The 26,265-nt window shown below is 37.5% G+C and overlaps 1 protein-coding gene across 5 annotated transcripts in view; it reads left to right on the top strand.

The window, feature by feature from the left end:
- The window catches only part of WNK3 (WNK lysine deficient protein kinase 3), a 185,118-nt gene that overhangs the window by 130,473 nt on the left and 28,380 nt on the right, over positions 1 to 26,265 (top strand). For 4 of the 5 annotated variants that reach the window (XM_045470598.1, XM_045470599.1, XM_045470597.1 and 1 more), the window contains exons 13-20: positions 12,393 to 12,509; positions 14,012 to 14,167; positions 14,249 to 14,300; positions 15,538 to 15,672; positions 16,024 to 16,967; positions 21,991 to 22,222; positions 22,629 to 22,759; positions 23,298 to 23,920. In XM_045470598.1, the coding sequence (XP_045326554.1) occupies positions 12,393 to 12,509; positions 14,012 to 14,167; positions 14,249 to 14,300; positions 15,538 to 15,672; positions 16,024 to 16,967; positions 21,991 to 22,222; positions 22,629 to 22,759; positions 23,298 to 23,920 (2,390 nt within the window). The remainder of the gene's footprint in view (positions 1 to 12,392; positions 12,510 to 14,011; positions 14,168 to 14,248; positions 14,301 to 15,537; positions 15,673 to 16,023; positions 16,968 to 21,990; positions 22,223 to 22,628; positions 22,760 to 23,297; positions 23,921 to 26,265) is intronic. The other variant, XM_045470600.1, reaches the window with a different exon arrangement.

Here is a 26,265-nt window from a genome sequence, read left to right as displayed (position 1 = left end):
TCTGGATTAAGCCTTTTAGTCTCTCTGACTAATCAACTGCCCAATCAACGTTTATCCCCCACCCCACTATTGTCATTTCTCTTTGGATGTGCTCTTCCCTCAGCACCTCCTCCAACCTCTTCTTTACTTGTAGTCTGTGTTTTTGGGTTTTGGTTTTTAGCCGTTAGGTTTTTGTTTTTGTTTATTTGTTTGTGTTATTTGCTAGTGTGTTTGCATGTTTTTGTCTCCTGTTTGTCTCTCTGTTTTCCTTACAGGGCTACTCCAAAGAACAAATCTGGTGGAGGGTACAAAATATTACTACGAGTAGGGTAATAAAATAACCAAAGTTACAACAACAGAGAGCAAGTAACAATCCCCGATTAAACACCTCCTGATGGGTCAGGCCCTGGACAGTGTATAACGCTCCTTTAATATAGCAGTGTTTGCAGGTGCAGAGCACACAAGCTTTTAAAACGCATAAAGGACTTGGGGCGCCTGGGTGGATCGGTCGGTTGGGTGTCCGCTTTGGCTCAGGTCATGATCTCACAGTCCATGAGTTTGGGCCCGCATCAGGCTCTGTGCTGACAGGTCAGAGCCTGGAGCCTGCTTCGGATTCTGTGTCTCCCTCTGTCTCTGCCCCTCCCCTGCTCATGCTGTGTCTCTCTCTGTCTCAAAAATAAAAACATTAAACAAATTCAAACGAACAAAGGATAGAAAACTACCCAAATTACGATGAAACGGAAGAATTCTCCTCAAAAAAATGCCAGGAAGTAGCAACAGCTAATGAATTGATCAAAACCTATTTAAGCAATATAACAGAACAAGAATTTAGAATAATAGTCATAAAATTAATCGCTGGGCTTGAAAAAAGCATAGAGGGCAAATGAATCTATTGCTACAGAGATCAAGGGACTATAAAAGAGTCATGAGGTGGTAAAAAATGCTATAAATGAGGTGCAAAATAAAATGGAGGTGGCCACAGCACGGATTGAAGAGGCAGAGGAGAGATAGGTAAATTAGAAGATTAAATTATGGAAAAAGAAGAAGCTGAGAAAAAGAGAGATTAAAAAATCCAGGAGTATGAAGGGAGAATTAGAGAACTAAGTGATGCAATCAAATGGAACAATATCCGCATCATAGGAATTCCAGAAGAAGAAGAGAGAGAGAAAGGGGCTGAAGGTGTACCTGAACAAATCATAGCTGAGAACTTCCCTGATCTGGGGAAGGAAATAGGCATTGAAATCCAAGAGACACAGAGAACTCCCTTCAGATATAACATGAAACGATCTTCTACATGACATATCATAGTGAAACTGGCAAAATACAAGGATAAAGAGAGAATTCTGAAAGCAGCTAGGGATAAATTGGCCCCAACATACACAGGTAGACACATAAGGGTAGTAGCAGATCTATCTACTGAAACTTGGCAGGCCAGAAAGGAATGGCAGGAAATCTTCAGTGTAATGAACAGAAAAAATATGCAGCCAAGAATCCTTTATCCAGCAAGTCTGTCATTCAGAATAGAAGGAGAGATAAAGATTTTCCCTAACAAACAAAAACTGAAGGAATTCATCACCACTAAACCAGCCCTACAAGAGATCCTCAGGGGGACTCTGTGAGTGAAATGTTGCAAGGACCACAAAGTGCCAGAGACATCACTACAAGCATGGAACCTGTAGACATCACAATGACTCTAAAACCATATATTTCTATAATTGAATGCAAACGGACTAAATGCTGCAACCAAAAGGCATAGAGTATCAGAATGGATAAAAACACAAGACCCATCCATTTGCTGTCTGCAACAGACTCATTTTATTTATTTTTCAATATATGAAATTTATTGTCAAATTGGTTTCCATACAACACCCAGTGCTCACCCAAAAGGTGCCCTCCTCAATACCCATCACCCACCCTCCCCTCCCTCCCACCGCCCATTAACACTCAGTTTGTTCTCAGTTTTTAACAGTCTCTTATGCTTTGGCTCTCTCCCACTCTAACCTCTTTTTTTTTTTTCCCTTCCCCTCCCCCATGGGTTTCTGTTAAGTTTCTCAAGATCCATATAAGAGTGAAACCATATGGTATCTGTCTTTCTCTGTATGGCTTATTTCACTTAGCATCACACTCTCCAGTTCCATCCACGTTGCTACAAAAGGCCATATTTCATCCTTTCTCATTGCCACGTAGTATTCCATTGTGTATATAAACCACAATTTCTTTATCCATTCATCAGTTGATGGACATTTAGGCTCTTTCCACAATTTCGCTATTGTTGAGAGTGCTGCTATAAACATTGGGGTACAAGTGCCCCTATGCATCAGTACTCCTGTATCCCTTGGGTAAATTCCTAGCAGTGCTATTGCTGGGTCATAGGGTAGGTCTATTTTTAATTTTTTGAGGAGCCTCCACACTGCTTTCCAGAGCGACTGCACCAATTTGCATTCCCACCAACAGTGCAAGAGGGTTCCCGTACTCCACATCCTCTCCAGCATCTAGAGTCTCCTGATTTGTTCATTTTAGCCGCTCTGACTGGCGTGAGGTGGTATCTGAGTGTGGATTTGATTTGTATTTCCCTGATAAGGAGCGACGTTGAACATCTTTTCATGGGCCTGTTGGCCATCCGGATGTCTTCTTTAGAGAAGTGTCTATTCATGTTTTCTGCCCATTTCTTCACTGGATTATTTGTTTTTCGGGTGTGGAGTTTGGTGAGCTCTTTATAGATTTTGGATACTAGCCCTTTGTCCGATATGTCATTTGCAAATATCTTTTCCCATTCCGTTGGTTGCCTTTTAGTTTTGTTGGTTGTTTCCTTTGCTGTGCAGAAGCTTTTGATCTTCATAAGGTCCCAGTAACTCACTTTTGCTTTTAATTCCCTTGCCTTTGGGGATGTGTCGAGCAAGAGATTGCTCTGGCTGAGGTCAGAGAGGTCTTTTCCTGCTTTCTCCTCTAGGGTTTTGATGGTTTCCTGTCTCACATTCAGGTCCTTTATCCATTTTGAGTTTATTTTTGTGACTGGTGTGAGAAAGTGGTCTAGTTTCAACCTTCTGCATGTTGCTGTCCAGTTCTCCCAGCACCATTTGTTAAAGAGGCTGTCTTTTTTCCATTGGATGTTCTTTCCTGCTTTGTCAAAGATGAGTTGGCCATACATTTGTGGGTCTAGTTCTGGGGTTTCTATTCTATTCCCTTGGTCTATGTGTCTGTTTTTGTGCCAATACCATGCTGTCTTGATGATGGCAGCTTTGTAGTAGAGGCTAAAGTCTGGGATTGTGATGCCTCCTGCTTTGGTCTTCTTCAAAATTACTTTGGCTCTTCGGGGCCTTTTGTGGTTCCATGTGAATTTTAGGATTGCTTGTTCTAGTTTCGAGAAGAATGCTGGTGCAATTTTGATTGGGATTGCATTGAATGTGTAGATAGCTTTGGGTAGTATTGACATTTTGACAATATTTATTCTTCCAATCCATGAGCAGGGAATGTCTTTCCATTTCTTTAAATCTTCTTCAAGTACCTTCATAAGCTTTCTATAGTTTTCAGCATACAGATCTTTTACATCTTTGGTTAGATTTATTCCTAGGTATTTTATGCTTCTTGGTGCAATTGTGAATGGGATCATTTTCTTTATTTGTCTTTCTGTTGCTTCTTTGTTAGTGTATAAGAATGCAACTGATTTCTGTACATTGATTTTGTATCCTGCAACTTTGCTGAATTCATGTATCAGTTCTAGCAGACTTTTGGTGGAGTCTATCGGATTTTCCATGTATAATATCATGTCATCTGCAAAACGCAAAAGCTTGACTTCATCTTTGCCAATTTTGATGCCTTTGATTTCCTTTTGTTGTCTGATTGCTGATGCTAGAACTTCCAGCACTATGTTAAACAACAGCGGTGAGAGTGGGCATCCCTGTCGTGTTCCTGATCTCAGGGAAAAAGCTCTCAGTTTTTCCCCATTGAGGATGATGTTAGCTGTGGGCTTTTCATAAATGGCTTTTATGATGTGTAAGTATGTTCCTTCTATCCCGACTTTCTCAAAGGTTTTTATTAAGAAAAGGTGCTGGATTTTGTCAAAGGCCTTTTCTGCATCGATTGACAGGATCATATGGTTCTTATCTTTATTTTATTAATGTGATGTATCACGTTGATTGATTTGCGAATGTTGAACCAGCCCTGCATCCCAGGAATGAATCCCACTTGATCATGGTGAATAATTCTTTTTATATGCTGTTGAATTTGATTTGCTAGTATCTTATTGAGAATTTTTGCATCCATATTCATCAGGGATATTGGCCTGTAGATCTCTTTTTTTACTGGGTCCAAGAGACTCATTTTAGACCTGAGGACACCTTCAGATTGAAAGTGAGGGGATGGAGAACTATCTATCATGCAACGGGAAATCAAAAGAAAGCTGGAGTAGCCATACTTATATCAGACAAACTAGACTTTAAATTAAAGGTTGTAACAGGAGATGAAGAAGGGCATTATATCATAATTACAGGGTCTATCCATCAGGAAGAGCTAAGAATAATAAATATCTATGCACCGAATACGAGAGCCCCCAAATATGTATAACAGTTAATCACAAACATAAGCAAACTTATTGATAAGAATGTGGTAATTTCAGGGGACTTTAACACCCCACTTACAGAAATGGATAGATCATCTAGACACATGATCAAGAAAGAAACAAGGGCCCTGAATGATACATTGGATCAGATGGACTTGACAGATATATTTAGAACTCTGCATCCCAAAGCAACAGAATATACTTTCTTCTCGAGTGCACATGGAACATTCTCCAAGTTCAATCACATACTGGGTCACAAACCAGCCCTTTGTAAGTATACAAGAATTGAGATCATACCATGCATACTTTCAGACCACAATGCTATGAAGCTTGAAATCAAGTACAGGAAAACGTCTGGGAAACCTCCAAAAGCATGGAGGTTAAAGAACACCCTAGTAAAGAATGAATGGATCAACCAGGCAATTTGAGAAGAAATTAAAGAATTATGGAAACAAATGAAAATGAAAATACAACAATCCACACATTTTGTGATGCAGCGAAAGCAGTCCTGAGAGGAAACTACATTGCAATGCAGGCCTATCTCAAGAAACAAGAAAAATCCCAAATACAAAATCAAACAGCACACCTAAAGGAAATAGAAGCAGAACAGCAAAGACACCCCAAAGTCAGCAGAAGATAAATAATAAAGATCAGACCAGAAATAAGCAGTATTTATTTAGTATAGAATCTAAAAAAAGAGCAGATCAATGAATCCAAGAGTTGTTTTTTTGGAAAAATAAACAAAATTTATAAACCGCTAGCCAGGCTTCTCAAAAAGAAAAGGGAGATGGCCCAAATAGATAAAATCATAAATGAAAATGGAATTATTACAATCAATCCTTCAGAAATACAAGCATGTTGTATGGAAACCAATTTGACAATAAATTTCATATAATAAAAAAAAAAAAGAAATACAAGCAGTTTTCAGGGAATACCATGAAAAATTATATGCCAACAAACTAGACAACCTGGAAGACATGGACAAATTCCTAAGCACCCACACACTTCCAAAACTCAAACAGGACGAAATAGAAAATTTGAACAGACCCATAACCAGTGAGGAAATTGAATCAGTTATCAAAAATCTCCCAGCAAATAAGAGTCCAGGACCAGATGGCTTCCCTGGGGAATTCTACCAGACATTTAAAGCAGAGATAATATCTTTCTTTCTCAAGCTGTTCCAAAAAATAGAAAGGGAAGGAAAACTTCCAGACTCATTCTGTGAAGCCAGCATTACTTTGATTCCTAAACCAGACAGAGACCCAGCAAAAAAAAAGAGAACTACAGGCCAATGTCCCTGATGAATGTGGATGCAAAAATTCTCAATAAGGTACTAGCAAATCAAATCCAACAGCATATTAAAAGAATTATTCACCATGATCAAGTGGGATTCATTCCTGGGCTTCAGGGCTGGTTCAATATTCACAAATCACTCAATGTGATACATCACATTAACAAAAGAAAAGAACCATATGATCCTGTCAATAGATGCAGAAAAAGCATTTGAAAAAATTCAGCATCCTTTCTTAATCCGTCAAGAAACTCGGGATAGAAGGAACATACTTAAACATCATAAAAGCCATTTATGAAAAGCCCACAGCTAACATCATCCTCAGTGGGGAAAAAGTGAGAGCTTTCCCCCTGAGATCAGGAGCACGACAGGATGTCCACTCTCACTGCTGTTGTTTAACATAGTGTTGGAAGTTCTAGCATCAGCAATCAGACAACAAAATGAAATCAAAGGCATCAAAATGGGCAAAGATGAAATCAAGCTTTCACTTTTTGCAGATGAAATGATATTATATTAGGAAAACCTGATAGACTCCACCAAAAGTCTGCTAGAACTGATACATGAATTTTGCAAAGTCACAGGATGCAAAATCAATGTACAGAAATCAGTTGCATTCTTATACACTAATAACGAAGCAACAGAAAGACAAAGAAACTGATCCCATTCACAATTGCACCAAGAAGCATAAAATACCTAGGAATAAACCTAACCAAAGATGCAAAAGATCTGTATGCTGAAAACTATTGAAAGCTTAGGAAGGAAATTGAAGAAGATATAAAGAAATGGAAAAACATTCTGTGCTCATGGATTGGAAGAATAAATATTGTTAAAATGTCAATACTAACCAAAGCTATCTACACATTCAATGCATTCCCAATCAAAATTGCACCAGCATTGTTCTCGAAGCTAGAACAAGCAATCCTAAAATTTGTATGGAACCACAAAAGGCCCCGAATAGCCAGAGTAATATTGAAGAAGACCAAAGCAGGAGGCATCACAATCCCAGACTTTAGCCTCTACTACAAAGCTGTAATTATCAAGACAGCATGGTATTGGCACAAAAACAGACACAGAGACCAATGTAGTAGAATAGAGACTCCAGAATTGGGCCCACTAAAGTATGGCCAACTAATCTTTGACAAAGCAGGAAAGAATATCCGATGGAAAAAAGTCGCTTTAACCAAAGGTGCTGGGAGAACTGGACAGCAACATGCAGAAGGATGAAACTAGACCACTCTCTTACACCATTCACAAAAATAAACTCAAAATGTATAAAGGACCTGAATGTGAGACAGGAAACCATCAAAACCCTAGAGGAGAAAGCAGGAAAAAACCTCTCTGACCTCAGCCGCAGCAATTTCATACTTGACACATCCCCAAAGGCAAGGGAATTAAAAGCAAAAATGAACTATTGGGACCTCATGAAGATAAAATGCTTCTTCACTGCAAAGGAAACAGTCAACAAAACTAAAAGGCAACCAACAGAATGGGAAAAAATATTTGCAAATGACATATCACATACAGAGCTAGTATCCAAAATCTGTAAAGAGCTCACCAAACTCCACACCCAAAAATCAAATAACCCAGTGAAGAAATGGGCAGAAAACATGAATAGACACTTCTCTAAAGAAGACATCCAGATGGCCAACAGGCACATAAAAAGATGCTCAACATCACTCCTCGTCAGGGAAATACAAATCAAAACCACACTCAGATATCACCTCATGCCAACCCGAGTGGCTAAAATGAACAAATCAGGAGACTATAGATGCTGGAGAGGATGTGGAGAAACAGGAACCCTATTGCCCTGTTCGTGGGAATGCAAACTGGTACAGCCACTCTGGAAAACAATGTGGAGGTTCCTCAAGAAATTAAAAATAGAACTACCCTACCACCCAGCAGTTGCACTACTAGGTATTTATCCAAGAGATATAGGAGTGCTGCTGCATAGGGGCACTTGTACCCCGAGGTTTATAGCAGCAGTTTCAACAATAGCCAAATTATGGAAAGAGCCTAAATGTCCATCAACTGATGAATGGGTAAAGAAGTTGTGGTTTATATATACAATGTAATACTACTTGGCAATGAGAATGAAATATGGCCTTTTTTAGCAGCATGGATGGAACTGGAGAGTGTCATGCTAAGTGAAATAAGTCATGCAGAGAAAGACAGATACCATATGTTTTCACACTTATGTGGATCCTGAGAAACTTAACAGAAGACCATGGGGCAGGGGAAGGGGGAAGAAAAAGTTACAGTGACGGAAGGAGGCAAACCATAAGAGACTCTTAAAAACTGAGAATAAACTGAGGGTTGATGGGGGGTGGGAGGGAGGGGAAAGTTGGTGATGTGCATTGAGGAGGGCACCTGTTGGGATGAGCACTGGGTGTTGTATGGAAACCAATTTGACAATAAATTTCATATTAAAATAAAAACAGTGATCACAAGTGCCCTCCTTAGTACCCATCACCCATCTAGCTCATCTCCCACTCCCCTCCCTTCATCAACCTGTAGTCTGTTTTCTAGAATTAAGAGTCTCTTGTGGTCTTTTTCCCTCTCTTCTCTTTCCCCCCTTGCCATATGTTCATCCTTTTTGTTTCTTAAATCTCACAGATAAATGAAATTATATGATATTTGTCTTTCTCTGAGTGACTTATTTTGCTTAGCATTATACATTCTAGCTCCATCCACATTGTTGCATATGACAAGATTTCCTTCTTTTTGATTCATGAGTAATATTCCAGTGTGTGTGTGTGTGTGTGTGTGTGTGCGTGCGCGCACGTGCGCCCATGCATGTATACACCATATGTTCTTTATGCATTCATTATCCATTCATTAGTCGATGGACATTTGCGCTCTGTCCATAGTTCAGCTATTGTTGATTCTTTATATATTTTGGATACTAACCTTTTATTGGATAGGTCATTTGTAAGTATCTTCTCCCATTCAGTACATTGTTTTGTAGTTTTGTTGATCGTTTCCTTTGTTGTACAGAAACATTTTAGTTTGATGTAGTCCCAATAGTTCATTTCTGCTTATATTTCCCTTGCTTTGGCAGACATATCTAGAACAATATTGGTATATCCAATGTCAGAAAAATTACTGCCTGTGTTCCCTTGTAGGACTTTAATGGTTTCAAGTCTCACATTTAGTTCTTTCATCCATTTTGCATTTATTTTTGTGTATAGTGTACAAAAGTGGTCTAGTTCCATTCTTTTGCATGTAGCTCTCCAGTTTTACCAACACTAATTTTCAAGGAGCCTTTTCCAATTGTGTGTTCTTGTTTCTTTTGTTGAAGATTAAATTGCCATGTAATTGTGGGTTTATTTCTGGGCTTTAGTCCTGTTCTGTTGATCTGTGTGTCTGTTTTTGTGCCAGTACCATACTCTTTTGATTATGATAGCTTTGTGGTATAACTTTAAGTCTGGAATTGTCATACATATAGCTTTATTTTTCTTTTTGAAGATTGTTTTGGCAAATCTGGGTCCTTTGTGGTTGCATACAAATTTTAGGATATTTTTTTCTAGTTCCGTAAAAAAAAATGTTTTGGTGAGGTTTACATTAAATCTGTAGATTGCTTTGGGTTATATGGTCATTTTAACAATATATGTTCTTCAAATTCTTGAGCATGGAATATCTTTCCATTTGTTTGTATTGTCTTCAATTTCTTTGAGAGAGAGAGACAGAGACAGAGCACGAGTGGGGAAAGGCAGAGAGAGAGAGGGAGACACAGAATTCAAATCAGGCTCCAGGCTCTGAGCTGCCAGCACAGAGCCCAACGGGGGCCTCAAACTCACAAGCCATGAGATCATGACTTGAGCTGGAGTCAGATGCTTAAACATTTGAGCCACCCAGGTGCCCCGAAATGCAACTGATTTCTATACATTGATTTTGTATCCTGCAACCTTTGTAAATTCATTTATTAGTTTTAGTAGTTTTTTGGTGGTTTTTCACATAGAGTGTCATGTCATTTTCAAATTGCAAAAGGTTACTTGTTTCTTGCCAATTTGGATCCCTTTTATTTCTTTTTTGTCTAATGGCTGAGGCTAGGATTTCCAGTACTATGTTGAATAAAAGTGGTGAGAGTAGACATCCTTGACTTTTTCCTGACCTTAAGGGGGAATGTTTTCAGTTTTCACCATTGAACATTACGTTATCTGTGGATTTTTCATATATGGCCTTTATTATGTTGAGGTACGTTCCCTCTCAACCTAGTTTCTTGAGGATTTATATCATGAAAGGATGTTGTGTTTTGTCATATGCTTTTTTGCATCTATTGAAATGATCATATGGTTCTTATCGTTTCTCATGTTGATGTATGTATCACAGTGATATATTTGCAAATATTGAGCCACCCTTGCATCCCAGGAAAAATTCCACTTGATCGTGGTGAATGATTTTTTTAATGTGTTATTGGATTCAGTTTGGTGGTATTTTGTTGAGTACTTTTGCATCTATGTTCATCAGTGATTTTGGCTTATAGTTCTTTTTTTGTATGTCTTTATCTGGTTTTGTAATGCTGGTTTCACAGAATGAATTTGGAAGTTTTCCTTCCTTTTCTATTTTTTGCAATAGTTTGAGAAGTCATATTCTTATTTATTTATTTATTTATTTATTTATTTATTTATTTATGGGGGAGAGAGAGAGAGAGAGAGAGAGAGAGAGACAAGTTGAGAGAGAGAATCCCAAGCAGACTCAGGGCTGTCAGTGCAAAACCCATTGCAGGGCTCAGTCCCACAAACCATGAGATCATGATCTGAGCCAAAATCAAGAGTTGGATGCTTAACTGACTGAGCCACCCAGGTGCCCCATATTCTCCATTTTTAAAAACTTAATATATCATGCGCGTTTTCCTGTGTCACTTTGTAATTTTTCAGTAGCATAATATTTAAAATATTTTTCTTATTTTACAGTGAGAGAGAGAGAGAGAGCGAGCAAGTTAGCAGGGGAGAGGGGCAGAGGGAAAGAGAGAATTTTAAATTGACTCTTGCTCAGCTTGGAGCCTAATGTAGGGCTTGATCCATTGACCCTGGGATTATGACCTGACCTGAAATCAAGAGTTGGATGCTCAACTCACTGAGCCACTCAGGTGCCCCGGTAACATAATATTTTAAATTGTTGCCTCAGATAGTCCCTTGTATAGAGATATAATATTTTAATAATCACTTCTGTTATTCTTCATTTAAATTGTTTCTATCAGTTTATCTCTGTCTGCCAGTCTGTTTCTTCTCTTTTTGTCTTTCTCTCTCCTTTTGTCTGTATGTCTGTGCATGTCTCTTTATCTGTAGCAACACTCTTGAACACAGATCTATATAAAGATCCCTGTTTTTTTTTAAGATCCCTGGTTTTTTTTAATGATTCATTGCTAGAAGTAGAATTAATAGGTAAAAAAGTGACAAACAGAAAACTGAACTCTTAAACTGAGAGAACAGGGGAGCCTGGGTGGCTCAGTGGGTTAAGCATCTGTTGTTGGCTCAGGTCATGATCTTGCAGTTCGTGAGTTCAAGCCCCGTATCGGGCTCTGCACTGGTGGTGTGGAGCCTGCTTGGGATTCTCTCTCTCTCCCTGTCTCTCTCTGCCCCTTCCCCCTTTCCATATGCTCTCTCTCTCTCTCTCTCTCTTTCTCTCTCAAAATAAATAAATAAACTTAAAAAAATTCAGGGAACAAAAATGGTTGGCAGAGGAGAGGTTGTTGTAAGGGATGATGTACAGCAAAGGGACTAAAGTCAATGAGAGTGTAATAACGTTGTCTTGTGACAGATGGTGACTACATTTACCATGGTAAGCACTGAGTAATGCGTGGAATTGTTAAACCAGTATGTTGTACACCTGAATCCAATATAACTGTTAATTTTACTTCAATTTAAATTAAGGGGGCGCCTGGGTGGCGCAGTCAGTGTAAGTGTCCGACTTCAGCCAGGTCACGATCTCGCGGTCCGTGAGTTCGAGCCCCGCGTCAGGCTCTGGGCTGATGGCTCAGAGCCTGGAGCCTGTTTCCGATTCTGTGTCTCCCTCTCTCTCTCTGCCCCTCCCCCGTTCATGCTCTGTCTCTCTCTGTCCCAAAAATAAATAAACGTTGAAAAAAATTTAAATTAAGTCAATAAAAGTAGTGAAAATATATGAAGATTTAACAATTTTTAAAATTCATGTTGCTAGATTGCCATCCAAAAAGGTTGGACCAGTATACATTTCCATTAGCAGTGTGTTTTCTATTGCTTAACGTGCTAATTTGTGTGATTAAGAGAATTTTGGAAATGAAGGACTAAATAAACTTTGCATTTCGGCAAAATACAGTGACTCTTCAGACTTTGTGTTTTCATAAAAGTTAAATTTTTCTTTTCCACAGGATCACAGTTCTAACATTTTGCTAATTTAAGTCTTTTATTTGTCATAGAATGGGTGTTAAGGCAGTGTTGCAACAGGGAAAAAAAAACCTTCTTAGAATCTCAACAATTTAAACTATTTTTCCATATATTGTGTGTTAACTCATCTAGACGTTCCTTTGTCCATTTGCAAATAGAAGATAATAACTGACTCTTAAATTGGTGAAATGTTTGTGCCCAGGTGTCAACATCTGGAGACAACATGGTGGAGTGTCAGTTGGAGACACACAACAACAAGATGGTCACCTTCAAGTTTGATGCTGATGGTGACGCACCAGAAGACATTGCAGATTATATGGTAAGTACAATGAAACCAGATTACCTTCCATCTGGCATTCCATCTCTTTTTTCCTCTCATCCTTTCCCCTCATTTATTCAGAGCAATCTTTTTTTAGGGTACCATTAGTTTTTAAAATTTGCACAAAGATAAACTGCTTATGATCAAGAGTAAGTCACTGTACCTTCTTTCATTTTATTATACTTATCTCTAAAATATGAGAGTGTTTTATTAAGACATTATCTAGGTCAGTGGTTCTTACCACCTTAAGAGCTTTTAAAAACAAATCCATTGCCTCGGTCCCTAATTAAATCAGAATCTTTGGAGTTAAGGCCTAAGCATCAGTAGTTTATGAAATGCTCCAGGTAATTCTAATGTAGTAGCTACTGATATACCATCTTACATATAGATGTCAAGTAATGTTCATCATTTCATTTAGTTTTCGTACTTTTTTTTTGAATTGTTAGGCTTAAGTTAGTAGTTTTGCCCTATTTTCATGGGGATAGGTAAGGGTGGCGGGAAGAGTACATAATGCTTTTGTTTCTGCCAATTTTCTTCAGATATGTATTCTTGTAGAAACAGAATTAAACGTTTTGTTTAAATTCTTTTGACGTTTATTTATTTTTTTGAGAGAGAGAATGTGAGCAGGGAATAGGCAGAGAGAGAGGGAGACACAGAATCTGAGGCAGGTTCCAGGCTCTGAGCTGTCAGCACAGAGCCCAATGCTGGGCTTGAACCCACAAACTGCGAGATCATGACCTAAGCCGAAGTTGGATGCTTAACCAACTGAGCCACCCAGGCACCCCCATAATTAAACATATTAAAAGTTAACGTTGTCATTTCTGCCTCTTGTTTAACATCATATTTTATGAACTGTCTCCAGGCCATGCTTTATCATCATTAGAGATGTTTCATTTTGTGATTTGTGATTTAAAAACTTATGGGTTTGGGGGCGCCTGGGTGGCGCAGTCGGTTAAGCGTCCGACTTCAGCCAGGTCACGATCTCACGGTCCGTGAGTTCGAGCCCCGCGTCAGGCTCTGGGCTGATGGCTCATGATGGCTCAGAGCCTGGAGCCTGTTTCCGATTCTGTGTCTCCCTCTCTCTCTCTCTGACCCTCCCCCGTTCATGCTCTGTCTCTCTCTGTCCCAAAAATAAATAAACGTTGAAAAAAAAATTAAAAAAAAAAAACAAAAACTTATGGGTTTGGACATCCTAGTTTTAAACATAAACATTGCCTCAGTTGTGTTCCTCAAATGATAATTTATAGAATGCAAGATATTTTTTTAAATGCTGTGTTCTTCTCTGGTAGGTAGTATCAATCTGACAAACATCAGTGGTCTCCAAATAGAATAATTTAATGTACTGTGTGGTCCTTTAGTGCTGGTTGTTTTTTAATTCTGTTGTGGCATTTGTATCTAAATAGTTAATTTTAATTCATTTTTCTTTAAGATAGTCACTGTGGATACAATATTATAATTTTGAAGAAACTAAATTTAATAGATTTATTTTTACTTTTGGACAGGTTGAAGATAACTTTGTGCTGGAAAGCGAGAAAGAAAAATTTGTAGAAGAATTGAGGGCTGTTGTAGGTCAGGCTCAGGAGATCCTTCATGCCCACTCTGCTATAGATAGAGCCATTGGAACTGACTCTATAATTGTGGAATCCAACAGTAGCCAAGTAAGGACAATTATTTAGCAAATAGGTCTTCTCAGATATGTATCAGGAACTTCTTTATTTATATATTCATTTTTAATTCAGACAGGATCATCTGAACAAGTACAGATAAATTCTGCATCCACTCAGACCAGCAGTAAGTATATTTAATAAAATTTACCATGTGGCTTTTGAAGCAAGACATTTGGAAAGTTTATGCAACTTCGTTGGGAAAGATGTTTGCCAATAAAGGAAATTAATAAATTGTTAATGTAGGTTTTCCCACACTTTAAAAGGACTTTTTAGCCCAGATGTAAGAAGTAAAACCATTCTGTAGGTTTCCTTCAAGTGTTGGTTCTTTATCAAATTAGTTTATTTCCGAGTTGCTGCATGGTATGTTACCAGAAAAGCAGTCACAGTACTGATGACCTTTAACGGCTTTACTGTTTGAAGTCAACTGGTAAGTTTTTTTTTTTTAACCACTGATGTGAGATGGACAGAACCTTTCTTAACTGATATCCCTATGTTCTAAGTTTGCCTCATTTTTTAATACAGTCATTTATATCTTGATTTCCTTCCACTAATATTATGCTTCTACCTGCTCTGATCACTGATAAGTTTTTGTAAATCAGATACTAGATCAACTTCCAGGGACTAAAAATGGGGTCTTCTGTTTTCTTTTCTGATGACTTTATCTCTCCATTCTTTTCAGCTCTGGTCATGGTTATATTTAGAGTATCTGGGAGGGGGCGAAGAGCCATAGACAAATGAGGACCTGTGAAGGAATTATAACAACATGAAGAAGCAACAGGTGGTGTGGGAGTCATGAAATCAGATACCATTACCCTGAAATTTACTTTGTGTTAGGATGCCAGGGTCCTCCTCTATGTTCTTTTCCTTGTTAGGAGGAATTTGAGCAGATTTCTAACTGATAAAGTAGATTAAAGTTTAAAAAAGAATTACTTATTTAAATAAGTTTACAAAGTAGGAGTAAAGGTGTAGGGACTTTGTTTTTAAGTCATCATACAGTAAAATTGATTTTTTTTCTTTTGGGGTATAGTTCTGTAAATGTTAATGCTTGTACATTTGCATAAGCATCATCATAATCAGGATCAGAACAGCTGGAGAAAATGTTTTCCATTTTCTCCCCAAAATTGTGCCCTGCTTTTATTGCTATTGATACAGTGTTTGTTTCATAGATTCTAAAATCCTTCCCTAAAGATATCTTGTGCTCAGTTGTTTAGAGTATTTGCCAGCATTGTACTGGCAAATCCTAGTGCTATTGGAAATGGAGATACAAGACAAATTGGTGTTTTAACCTGGTTTCCTTAATCAATAGGGTAAACATGTTGACAATTGCTTAGCCTATTAATTTTTGCAAATTCTTTCTACAGATGAATCTGCTCCTCAGTCATCTCCAGTTGGTCGGTGGCGATTCTGTATCAATCAAACAATAAGAAACCGTGAGGCTCAGTCTCCTCCTCTTCAGCAGTCCATGTCTACAGTTCCTGGGTTACCTCTACTTTCTGGTAAGTGTTATCTGTCAACTTCATCCAGACTTGGAAGATGGGGATACAAAATTTATACCATATCTTTAACTTGTTTTCATGGGTATTTCATTCTTATGAGAATTTTCATAAGCATTTTTGAAGATGCTATTATTAAGGTGTAACTTAAGCCATTTTAAAATATAATATTTATGAAAAAATAAAGATTTTTTTTTCGCTTGGCAGGTTGAATTCTGTGTATTTTGAATCTTATTTATAACACTTATTCACACAGGTTCTTGTTTGTCCCTTGCTCCTCTTGTCCCCTTTGAGTACTAGTCCATGCTTTGTATTTATTAATATGTGCCTAGCTATTCTTTGTTATTGTTCTAGGTCCAAGAACCACAAGTAATAAGGAAATATCACAGGATACACTGCTCACTCTAGAAAATAATCCCTGCCAGCGTGTACTTTTTGCCTCCAAATCAGAACTCAAGGATGTAGTTGATGGTAAGATTTCTGAATATGCCAGTGTAGACACTAAGCAGCAAGCTGTATTTTATCAAGTGGAAGATGACAGGCAGATAATGGCATCAGTTGCTAGTAGTTCAACTCATACTACTACTTCAGTTCGTGCAGTTCCAGTTGAATGTGAGGGACTCACCAACCAAGCAGGCATATTTCTACCTGCATATCCATGTCACCAAGCTGCCAGTCAGGCTGATGTACTTATGGTCCCTCCTGGCGAGTCAACTCAGATTGCTGGTAACTCTCTTACAACTCTGGCATTTATGTCTGATCAAAAGCCTCAATCCTTAGCAGTGCAGCAACCAACTATGGATGCAGAGTTGATTTCCCAAGAAGGAGAAACCACAGTGAACACTGAAGCAAGTTCTCCTAAGATGGTCATTCCCACTCAGACCCCTGGCCTTGAACTGACTACCCTTCTACCCTCTACTGTCCTGGAATCAGATGGGGAAAGACCTCCAAAAATGGAGTTTGCAGACAACCGAATTAAAACTCTGGATGAAAAATTAAGAAACTTGCTCTATCAGGAGCATAGCATATCTAGCATCTATCCTGAGAGTCAGAAGGATACCCAAAGCATAGACTCTCCATTTTCTTCCTCTGCTGAAGATACGCTCTCATGTCCAGTGCCAGAAGTCATAGGCATCAGTCACAGTGGAATTCAAGATAGTCCTGCACAGTCCCCTAATTTTCAGCAGACAGGCTCTAAGATTCTGTCCAATGTGGCTGTGAGTCAGCCTGCTAACATATCAGTGTTCAAAAGGGACCTGAATGTGATAACTTCTATACCCAGCGAAATATGTTTACATGTAAGTATTATTCTTTCTAATCAATTTCTTATCCTTATTCTTTTAAAGAAATTCCTTCTTTTCTAAAGTTCTGTCCTTTGAAATTAATCTATCTATGTCACAAGATTCTGAGGTCACAGGTATTTAGGAAGGCCATGACTTAGGCTACAGGTGCCAAGAATGTCTCCATAGAGACGGCAGAAGTATCTTTGGTGAGAGAGCCCTCTGGTGAATTAGCTAGGAACTTGCAAGCAATGACTTTTTTTGTATTGGTGACAGAACAGGACTGATTTATAGATTGTTTTAGTGTGTAGGAAGAGCTGACTTTTATTTATTTTTTTAAGTTTTTATTTAAATTTCAGTTAGTTAACATACAGTGTAACATTAGTTCAGGTGTACAGTATAGTGATTCAACACTCCCATACAACACCCAGTGCTCATCATGACAAGTGCACTCTTTAATTCCCACCACCTATTTTACCATCCCCCCCTCCCCCCGCACTGACCTCCCTTCTGGTAACCATCAGTTCTCTGTAGTTAAGAGTCTTTCTTTTTTTTCTTCCTCTTTTTTCCCCTCTATGTTTGTTTGTTTTGTTTCTTAAATTCCACATATAAATGAAATCATATGGTATTTTTTTAAGTTATGTAACATAGGAAGAATCACATCACAGAGGTAGTGACTATCTGGTATTTATCCACTATTTGATACTTAACCTTCTTGACTTAAGCTTACACAGATTAGTTACATACCTATAACTTTTCATTCACAAAAATAGGATTGTGCTATATGCATATTTGTCTGCAAATTTATCTTTTCATTTTACAGTATATCATAAATATATTTCTAAATCTTTACCACTGTATCTCTTTATTATTATTATATAAGTAGTATATGTGTGTATATAAAGTAAAATCCATCCCACTTCCAAACCTATAGACATAGCTGTTAATGAATCTTTACAGACATGGTTTTAATTAACTTGCAAATATTTATATAATTTTACTCCTCTATTTTATATTTACAAAGATATAGATATATGTTATATGTTTATATTCATGTGATGTTCAGAATTATTTTTCAGTTATGAACATTTATCTGTGTTGGCACACAGAGTTCCATCTCACGTTTTTTTAAACAATAGCATAATATTCCATTGAATAGATATAACAAATGTTCATATTTTTGTAAATTAGTAATTTTAAAATATGCAATTAATATATAAATAAGAAATCAGTTCAGAAGGAGGGAAAATTAAAAGTAATTTATGTTAACACCTCCTTATACTCCATTTCCTTCCCCAAACACTGTTAAGGTCCTGGTTTTAATTCTTGAGGTAATTGCCATTAATAACTTGTAAATAATATACTTATCTATTTTTTTATTTAATAATTTTCAACAATACCTGTTAACTCACTGCTATGAAGGGTGAGGAAATTACAATATTTTCCCTTTCCTCTTCTTTCCCATACACTTCCCGATTTTTATTTACTTGTATTTTTAACATGAGCAAAGTTTATAACATGTACATTTTTTTTCTGTAACACTTGGTTGTACTTTGCCTGTAGGTTGATTCGAAGAATTGAAGATCAATAAACAGCATTTATGTTATATGTGTTAGCCTATGATCATGTAATATGATTAGAACCATAAAAAATGAAATATAATTTAATAATTTTAAACTTTGATCCTCAAAAGATACTGAAGTGTTAAAGTCAAATGAAATCTTTTGTTTTAAGTGTCCATTGCTACATCTGGATCAAATTTACCTGCTACTGTTTCTGGTGTCCTAGAATTCCTTTTTTTTCCCCTTTGAAATGCTTCTATGAGTAATATCTTTAAATATGTTGCATGGATGACTAATTTGTTTGTTTTTTTGTTTTTTAGTGTCCAAAAATGACTTTATTTTGCTTCACCCTTGATTAATTAAGTATACGTGGTAGGATCATTTTGAGTTAATTTTTGTATATGGTGTGGAATAGGGGTTCAACTTCATTCTTTTGCATGTGACTATCCAGTTGTTCCAGCACCAGTTATTCTCTTTGTTGTTATTTCTAAATGGAATTGTTTTCTTAATTTCCTTTTCAGATTTTTCATTGCTAGTGTATAGAAATACTAATTTTTAATTAATTTACTTATTTTGAGAGAGAGAGAGAGAGAGAGAGATAGCGAGTGGGGGAGGGGCAGAGAGAAAGGGAGAGGGAGAATCATACGCAGGTTCTGCAGCTATCAGTGTGCAGAGTCTGATGCAGGGCTCGAACTCACAAACCATGAGATCATGACCTGAGTCGAAACCAAGAGTCAGACGTTTAACTGACTGAGCCCCCAGGTGCCCCAGAAATACAACTAATTTTTAAGTGTTGATGTTGTACCTTCAATTTCGCTGAGTGTGTGTATTATTTAGGATTTTCTGTATAATATATAAGATCTTATCATCTGTGAAAAAATAGTTTTATTTCTTCATTTCCTGTTTTTCTTACCCATTAACTTTTCATTGCATGTTTTCCATCTCTTTGTCCTTTGGTTTTTTGTACTTGGAGAATTTCTCAATTTTTATGCTGTTTCCAGACTTTTATTCAGGTATTTTTTTATGTCAAGGATTATATTTTAATTTCCAATAACTGTAGTTCATTCTTTTTCTTATGGTTGTAGTATATTCACACATCTTTCTGGAGGTATTACAGTCTTATTCTATGTTATTAATGCTATTTCCTTGGCTATTCTTTTGTTTATTGAATTTAGTGGGTTTTTAAACTTTTTTTAAAAATTTTTTTATGTTTATTTATTTTTGAGAGAGAGGGAGAGGCAGAGCATGAGCAGGGGAGGGGCAGAGAGAGAGGGAGACACAGAATCCAAAACAGGCTCCAGGCTCTGAGCTGTCAGCACAGAGCCCGACGTGGGGCTCAAACTCGTGGGATCATGACCTGAGCCGAAGTTGGATGCTCAGCCGACTGAGCCACCCATGCGCCCCTGTTTTTTAACTTTTTATTTATTTTTTTAAGTAGTCTCCACACCCATTGTGGGGCCTAAACTCACAACCCCAAGATCAAGAGTCACACATTCTAACCAACTGAGCCAGCAGGCACCCCTAGTGTTTTCTTATAGTATTGATTTCCTATAAGTGTTTGGTGATTCTTAGTTGTGTACTCATATTTTCTTTTCCCTATGTAAGATTCCTTGTTTGTCTCTCTAAATGCTATATATAATTGCTGTAGCCTTCCTCCAGTAATTGTGGGAAAGGCATGGGACAGGCTTCTTGGCTCTGGATATTACAACTTTTCTCTAAATGCTGCCTGGAAGGTGGCCTAATAGTCTTCACAGGTAGAAGGGCTTCCCCTTCCTCTTGGATGTTGTCTCCTTTCTCCATTGCTGATCTTTCTCGTGGCCACAAACATTTGCCTCTCAGCACTCTTATTTGGGAGCAGATGCCTCTCCCTTTTGCTTGCTTTGGAGGTCAGGAGGGAAAGAGAACTTCCTGGCTGTTCTTTCTTTAGTACCCCAACCAGTTTTCTCCCATTCAGTAAGTCAAGATCTCTTTTTTGTGGACCTCAAATTCTAGTAGTGGAAGACAAACCCTAAACAAATAAAAGGTTATAATAGAACAAGTAGGGGATTACTTTATTACAAGGTGGTCAGGGAAGAACTTGTGTGCGATGGTGACATTCACAGGTGGAGACCTGTTCAAGGAACCAAAAGAAGTCCAGTAAGTAGGAGAGTGTTATGAGATGATGTTTAGGAGGCATAAAGGAGACAGATTGGGTATAGCTTTGTAAGCATTCTAGTCAACCACTCTTCCTTTAGGTTGGCCAGTGCTCTCTCTTACTGTCTGTATCTGCCATCCAAGTTTGCAGCATTTTGAAACAGTTCCTGCATGTGTCATGGGCTGCTTTTCCTCCTTTAGTCATATATGTATGTGTCTGTATCTTTTTTTTCTGTTGTATCTATGAATTTGGATTTGTAATGTAGGCTAGAACTTGTATTTAACTTACCATCTTGATTCAGTTATTACTTATTAAAATTTTTCTGTAATTGAAGTGGGACCAGTGGAACATTTTCTAAATTATAATATTATTGAGAGGTTTTTTTTCTTTTCTCTTCAAGAAAGTAGCATTATTACTAGTCCAAAATGGGACTTTGGAAAATAAGAACTGATTGATCAGAATTTTAATAACTGTTGACATGCCCTAAGTGTCAATAATGCTGATTTAAGACTCCAGTGTACTTAGTGCCACTTAGGCCATCCTTCTTGCAAACAAATGCTGAATCCCATTATTTGAACTTTTTAAATACTCATTTGATTTTCTAGATTAGTAGAGACCATTTCCATATTTTCCAAAGTATTTGTGGTTGTGCATTTTTTATATTAATTATTATAGAGGATTTATTTTTAAAGTACTCATTTAGAATACAACAGTTAATTCTGGCATTTTGTTGGGAGGGATGGGAGGACAAGAGGAGACTGATTTTATAGCCAGCTATGGCCTGATATTAATAATATTTCTATCAAGAATTTGAAATACTTTTGAGGCCTATTGTAAGATTCTGTGTGCTTACATAAAGTTAAGAAATTTGACTTGGTAATATTTCTCTATAAATATAAATGCCTAGGTATCTTGTTTTTCTATGTTTTCATGTGTATTAGGCATCTTTAACTCTGTTGAATAATATGAGCATAAATGAAAAGTTTCCTTTTAAAAGCATAGGGTTTCGGTAACCTTTTTTAGTAAATGAAGCATGTGAAGGAAACAATTTTAATTTTCAGTTTTCAAAGTTGTTATAATAAAAAATATCCGAGGCTGGAAGATTTATATTCTGCTCTTTTACTTATCTTAAGTCTAATATTTTTAAAGAAAGGGGAAGGATTAATTCCTATAAGTTGAATACTTCAGATTCATTGTGATGAATAAATGCTATTAATGCAAGTATACATAGCATTCTATTTTTGATTACTGATTAGTCAGTGCAAGAAACTCTAATGGTATAAGCAACTGATTCACCATGTCTAAATTATTACCATTTTGGTTTTTCTCTTTTTGTCTCCATTAGGAGATGTCTCCAGATGCTTCACTTCCAGGGGATCCAGAGACCTATCCTGCTGCTGTGTCAAGTGGTGGAGCCATTCATCTGCAGACAGGAGGTGGATATTTTGGCCTAAGCTTTACTTGTCCTAGTCTCAAAAATCCTATTAGCAAGAAATCCTGGACTCGCAAATTAAAAAGCTGGGCATACAGGCTACGGCAGTCAACCAGCTTTTTCAAGAGATCAAAAGTCCGTCAAGGTAGTGTGCTTACAGTCAGGGACATAGACTAGGTAACATCACTTTTCATTTACTTCTGTTTTTTTTTTGTTTGTTTGTTTGTTTGTTCATATACAGATCTTACCACTTTTTCCACGTAGCCCATGTATGTGACATGTCCCATTAATGTCATTGCCGTTTTATTTTTACTTTTGTAACTAATTTGGTTTTACAGTTATTCATTTCACGTAGATACTAAGTCTCGGGATAAATCATACGTCTGATTTTGAGTTAGGGACTTCTACAATGTTGCTTATTACATTAACACTTTTTAATTATCTAGCAGGGTTTAAGCTTTTCTACTTTTCTTCATTTTTGGTAATGTAAACAAATTTAGTCTTAATAAACAATTTTCTCTTTTCTGCTTACAATTTTGCAAAACTTACAGTGGAAACAGAAGATATGAGATCAGCAGTTGCTCCTGATCCCATTCCTCTGACAGGAGAGTCCACAGCTGATACTAGGGCTTTGAGTAGATGCAAAGTGATGAGTGGATCATTTCAGCGGGGTCGGTTCCAGGTTTGTGTTCTTTGGTTGAATCTTTATCTACAAGGGCATTGTAAAAGGTAATAGTATTGAAGATCTTGGTATGTAGATGATACTTATTTTCAGTGTAGATTAATGTCATATTTAATACACATCCCCTTACCTTTTGTAGCCTTCCAATAAAGGTGAGTCTAAAGAAATGGGGATTTTTGTAGCTGGAAAAGAGCACAGAAATGAGTCATCATTTTGGTGGGGGGTGATTGGGTCATCTTTTTAATAAATCTAATTTCTTACCCTTTAGAATCTCAGCAACTTGAATTATGGAATTTTTTTAAATTGTGGAATTTTGTTTGAGCAATATGAAGCCAATTTTCTTTACCCAAGGGGCCCACTTGAAAGACTTTGAATATGGGAATTCTAAAAGTGCCTTTTAAATTTGTGTATTATTGATAGGTATACATCACAGCACACCATCCACTTGTCTGTACCATATTTTGATATTGAATTTCTTTGTGGGTTTACTCTTTGGTTAGATAGAACCAGCCATTTTTGCCTTTTTTTTGTATCTCAGGTGATTACAGTTCCTCAGCAGCAGTCAGTGAAAGTGACATCTTTTGGAATAGAACACATACCAGCATTCAATAAAATGACAACCCATTCTAGTGAAGAAGTTCTAGCCTTTACTGAAATAGCCAAGTCTCAGTTAGTGAAAATGGAAACTTCCATGTGCAATCCACAAACTTCACTTTCTTCTCAGAAGTTACGAGCTCATCGTGAAACCTTTAAAGAAGATAAAAGAATTGCCAAACAAGGTGACAACTACTCATCTTTCAACACAGCTTGTGAGACTGATGTATCTTTGATGACCCCAGAAAAGGAACTGGAAGAAAACTCAGCCATGGGAAGTAGTATGCATTCTGGACTTGAACTATTGCTTAAAGAGAGAGAGACATTTACTGCTGGGAAACATCCTAGCTCTGATAGTGAATTTTCAGCCACTCTTGCTGGCAGAGGGAGGTCAGTGGCAAAGACTGCTCCAGTGAGTGATCAGTGCTTACCACTCCGTGAAGAAAAAGCCTTTGCTCAAACACAGAGCTCACTCTTCTATTCACCATCTTCTCCAATGAGCAGTGATGATGACTCAGAAATAGAGGATGAGGATTTGAAGGTGGAGCTTCAAAGATTACGAGAAAAGTAAGGATTGTTTCTCTTTTTTAAAAAAAAATTTTTTTTGACGTTTATTTTTGAGAGAAACAGAGCATGAATGGGGGAGGAGCAGAGAGAGAGGGAGACACAGAATCCAAAGCAGGCTCCAGGCTCTGAGCTGTTAGCACAGGGCACAACGTAGGGCTCAAACTCAGGAGCTGTGATATCATGACCTGAGCCGAAGTCGGACACCCAACCGATTGAGCCACCCAGGCACCCCGGGATTGTTGCTCGTTTGTCACAAATCTGAGTGCCCCAAGTTTTATAGAACAAAGTGTTTGACAGATAGCTAATTTACAATTGGTGACATTTTAATGACTGAAAATTGTTGATGATTGAGAACTGCAAAGATACCATCAGATCTCCCAGGTTAAGGCCTCAGTCCCACAGATGCCAATCATAAGTCCAGGCGGTGTTACCTATGCTTCTGACCAACCTGTTTGTTATAAATCAAAGGCTCCCAGAAACCCTTCGTTGGGTTCAGTTAATTTACTAGAGTGGCTTACAGAACTCAGGATAACAGTTTACTTCCTAGATTATCAATTTATTATAAAAGGACACAACTGAGGAATAATCAGATGGCAAGGTGTAGGGGAAGGGGCATGGAGCTTCCATACCCTCTTGGGAGTGACACTCTCCTAGCACCTTCATGTGTTTACCAACCTAGAAACTCTCCAAACCCTGTAGTTCAGGGATTTTCTGGAAGCTTCATTATGGTAGGCACAATTGATTAAATCATTGGCCGCTGGTGACTAATAAATTCAATCTGTAGCTTCTGTCCACTCCCGGAGGTGGAGTGGGAGGAGCTGAAAGTCCCACTGTAATCACTGAGTTGGTTCTCCTGGCAAGCAGTCTCCATCCTTAGGGGCTTTTTAAAAGTAAGGTCATTAATATAAACTCAGGTGTGATTCCAAGGGGCTTGTGATAAATAAGATTCCTTTCACCTTTATCACTCTGGAGCTATTTTAGGAACTGGAGCTATTTGAGGAAAACAGACCAAATATTAAAACGAAAGATTCTCCCACTGCTCTTTGTAGCTTAGGAAATTACAAGAGTTTTCAGAAATAGGTGCCAGGAACAGGGATAAAGATGTTAATATAAATCATAATATCACAACAGTAATAAAGCACACAAAACAGTCTCGTACTTCTCGTGCCCTGATCTCATTTCTCAGAGGCAACCACTGTGAACTGTTTGGTATGCCTGACCTGTAATTTTTCTATGCATTTACAAATACATACCTTTTTCTTTTTGTAAAAGTGGGGTAATATATGTTATTCTAAATTTTTTTACTTAACATTGTTGTGCACGTGTGTGTGTGTGTGTTTGTATACACACGTTTGTACAAATAGTCTTTGTTCCATACATTAGAATAGCCAAAGTTTATTTAATCCCTCATTAATGGACATTTCAGTTTTATTCCATGTTTTTCTTATGTAAACAATTTCAATAAAAACTTGAAATGTTAAAAAATGAAAAATAATGTTGAAGTACACAAAGTAAACATCCTTACATTTTTACATAATTATGTGAGTATTTTTTGTAGGATAGATACCCAAAAATAGAATTTCTGGGTTAAAAGGTATGTGCACATGAAATTGATAGATACTGCTAAAATTGTTGTCCAAGGTAGCTGTATCATTTTATACACCAAACAAAAATATATGAAAGTGGGGCGCCTTGCTAGCTCAGTCATATCATGAGTTCAAGCCCCAAGGTTGGGTGTAGAGATTACTTTAAAAAATATATGAGAGCCTGTCTTCCCACTTCTTAACCAACTGAGCCACCCAAGTGCCCCATCTGTCTTCCCATTTCTTAGCAACATTGGACTGGATATTTTTTTTAATGTTTATTTATTTTTGAGAGAGAGACAGAGAGAGACAGACAGACAGAGCATGAGTGCGGGAGAGGCAGAGAGAGAGGGAGACACAGAATCCAAAGCAGGCTCCATCCAGGCTCCGAGCTGTCAGCACAGAACCCAACGCAGGGTTCAAACTCCTGAACCGTGAGAACATTACCTGAGCCAAAGTTGGACACTCAACCAACTGAGCCACCCAGGTGCCCCAACATTGGACTGGATATTATTGATCCTTTTTCTTTTATTCCAATCAGATGAATTTAAAAATTTTTCTTAAAAAATAATTTTATTCTCCTAGTTAAAAGTGAAGTTGTACATCATCTCATGTTTATTGGCTACTTGTATTTCCTCTTCCTTGGAGTCACCTTCTCATATTCTTTCCCCTTTTTCCTATTACGTTTCTTTTTTTTTTCTCTTATTGAGTTTTAGGAACTATTTGTGTATTCTATGAATATTTTACTATATGTTGAAAATA

The sequence above is a fragment of the Leopardus geoffroyi genome, chromosome X (genome assembly GCF_018350155.1).
Source record: "Leopardus geoffroyi isolate Oge1 chromosome X, O.geoffroyi_Oge1_pat1.0, whole genome shotgun sequence".
In the NCBI taxonomy this organism is placed as follows: domain Eukaryota; kingdom Metazoa; phylum Chordata; class Mammalia; order Carnivora; family Felidae; genus Leopardus; species Leopardus geoffroyi.
This window is presented reverse-complemented; position numbering and strand designations above follow the sequence as displayed.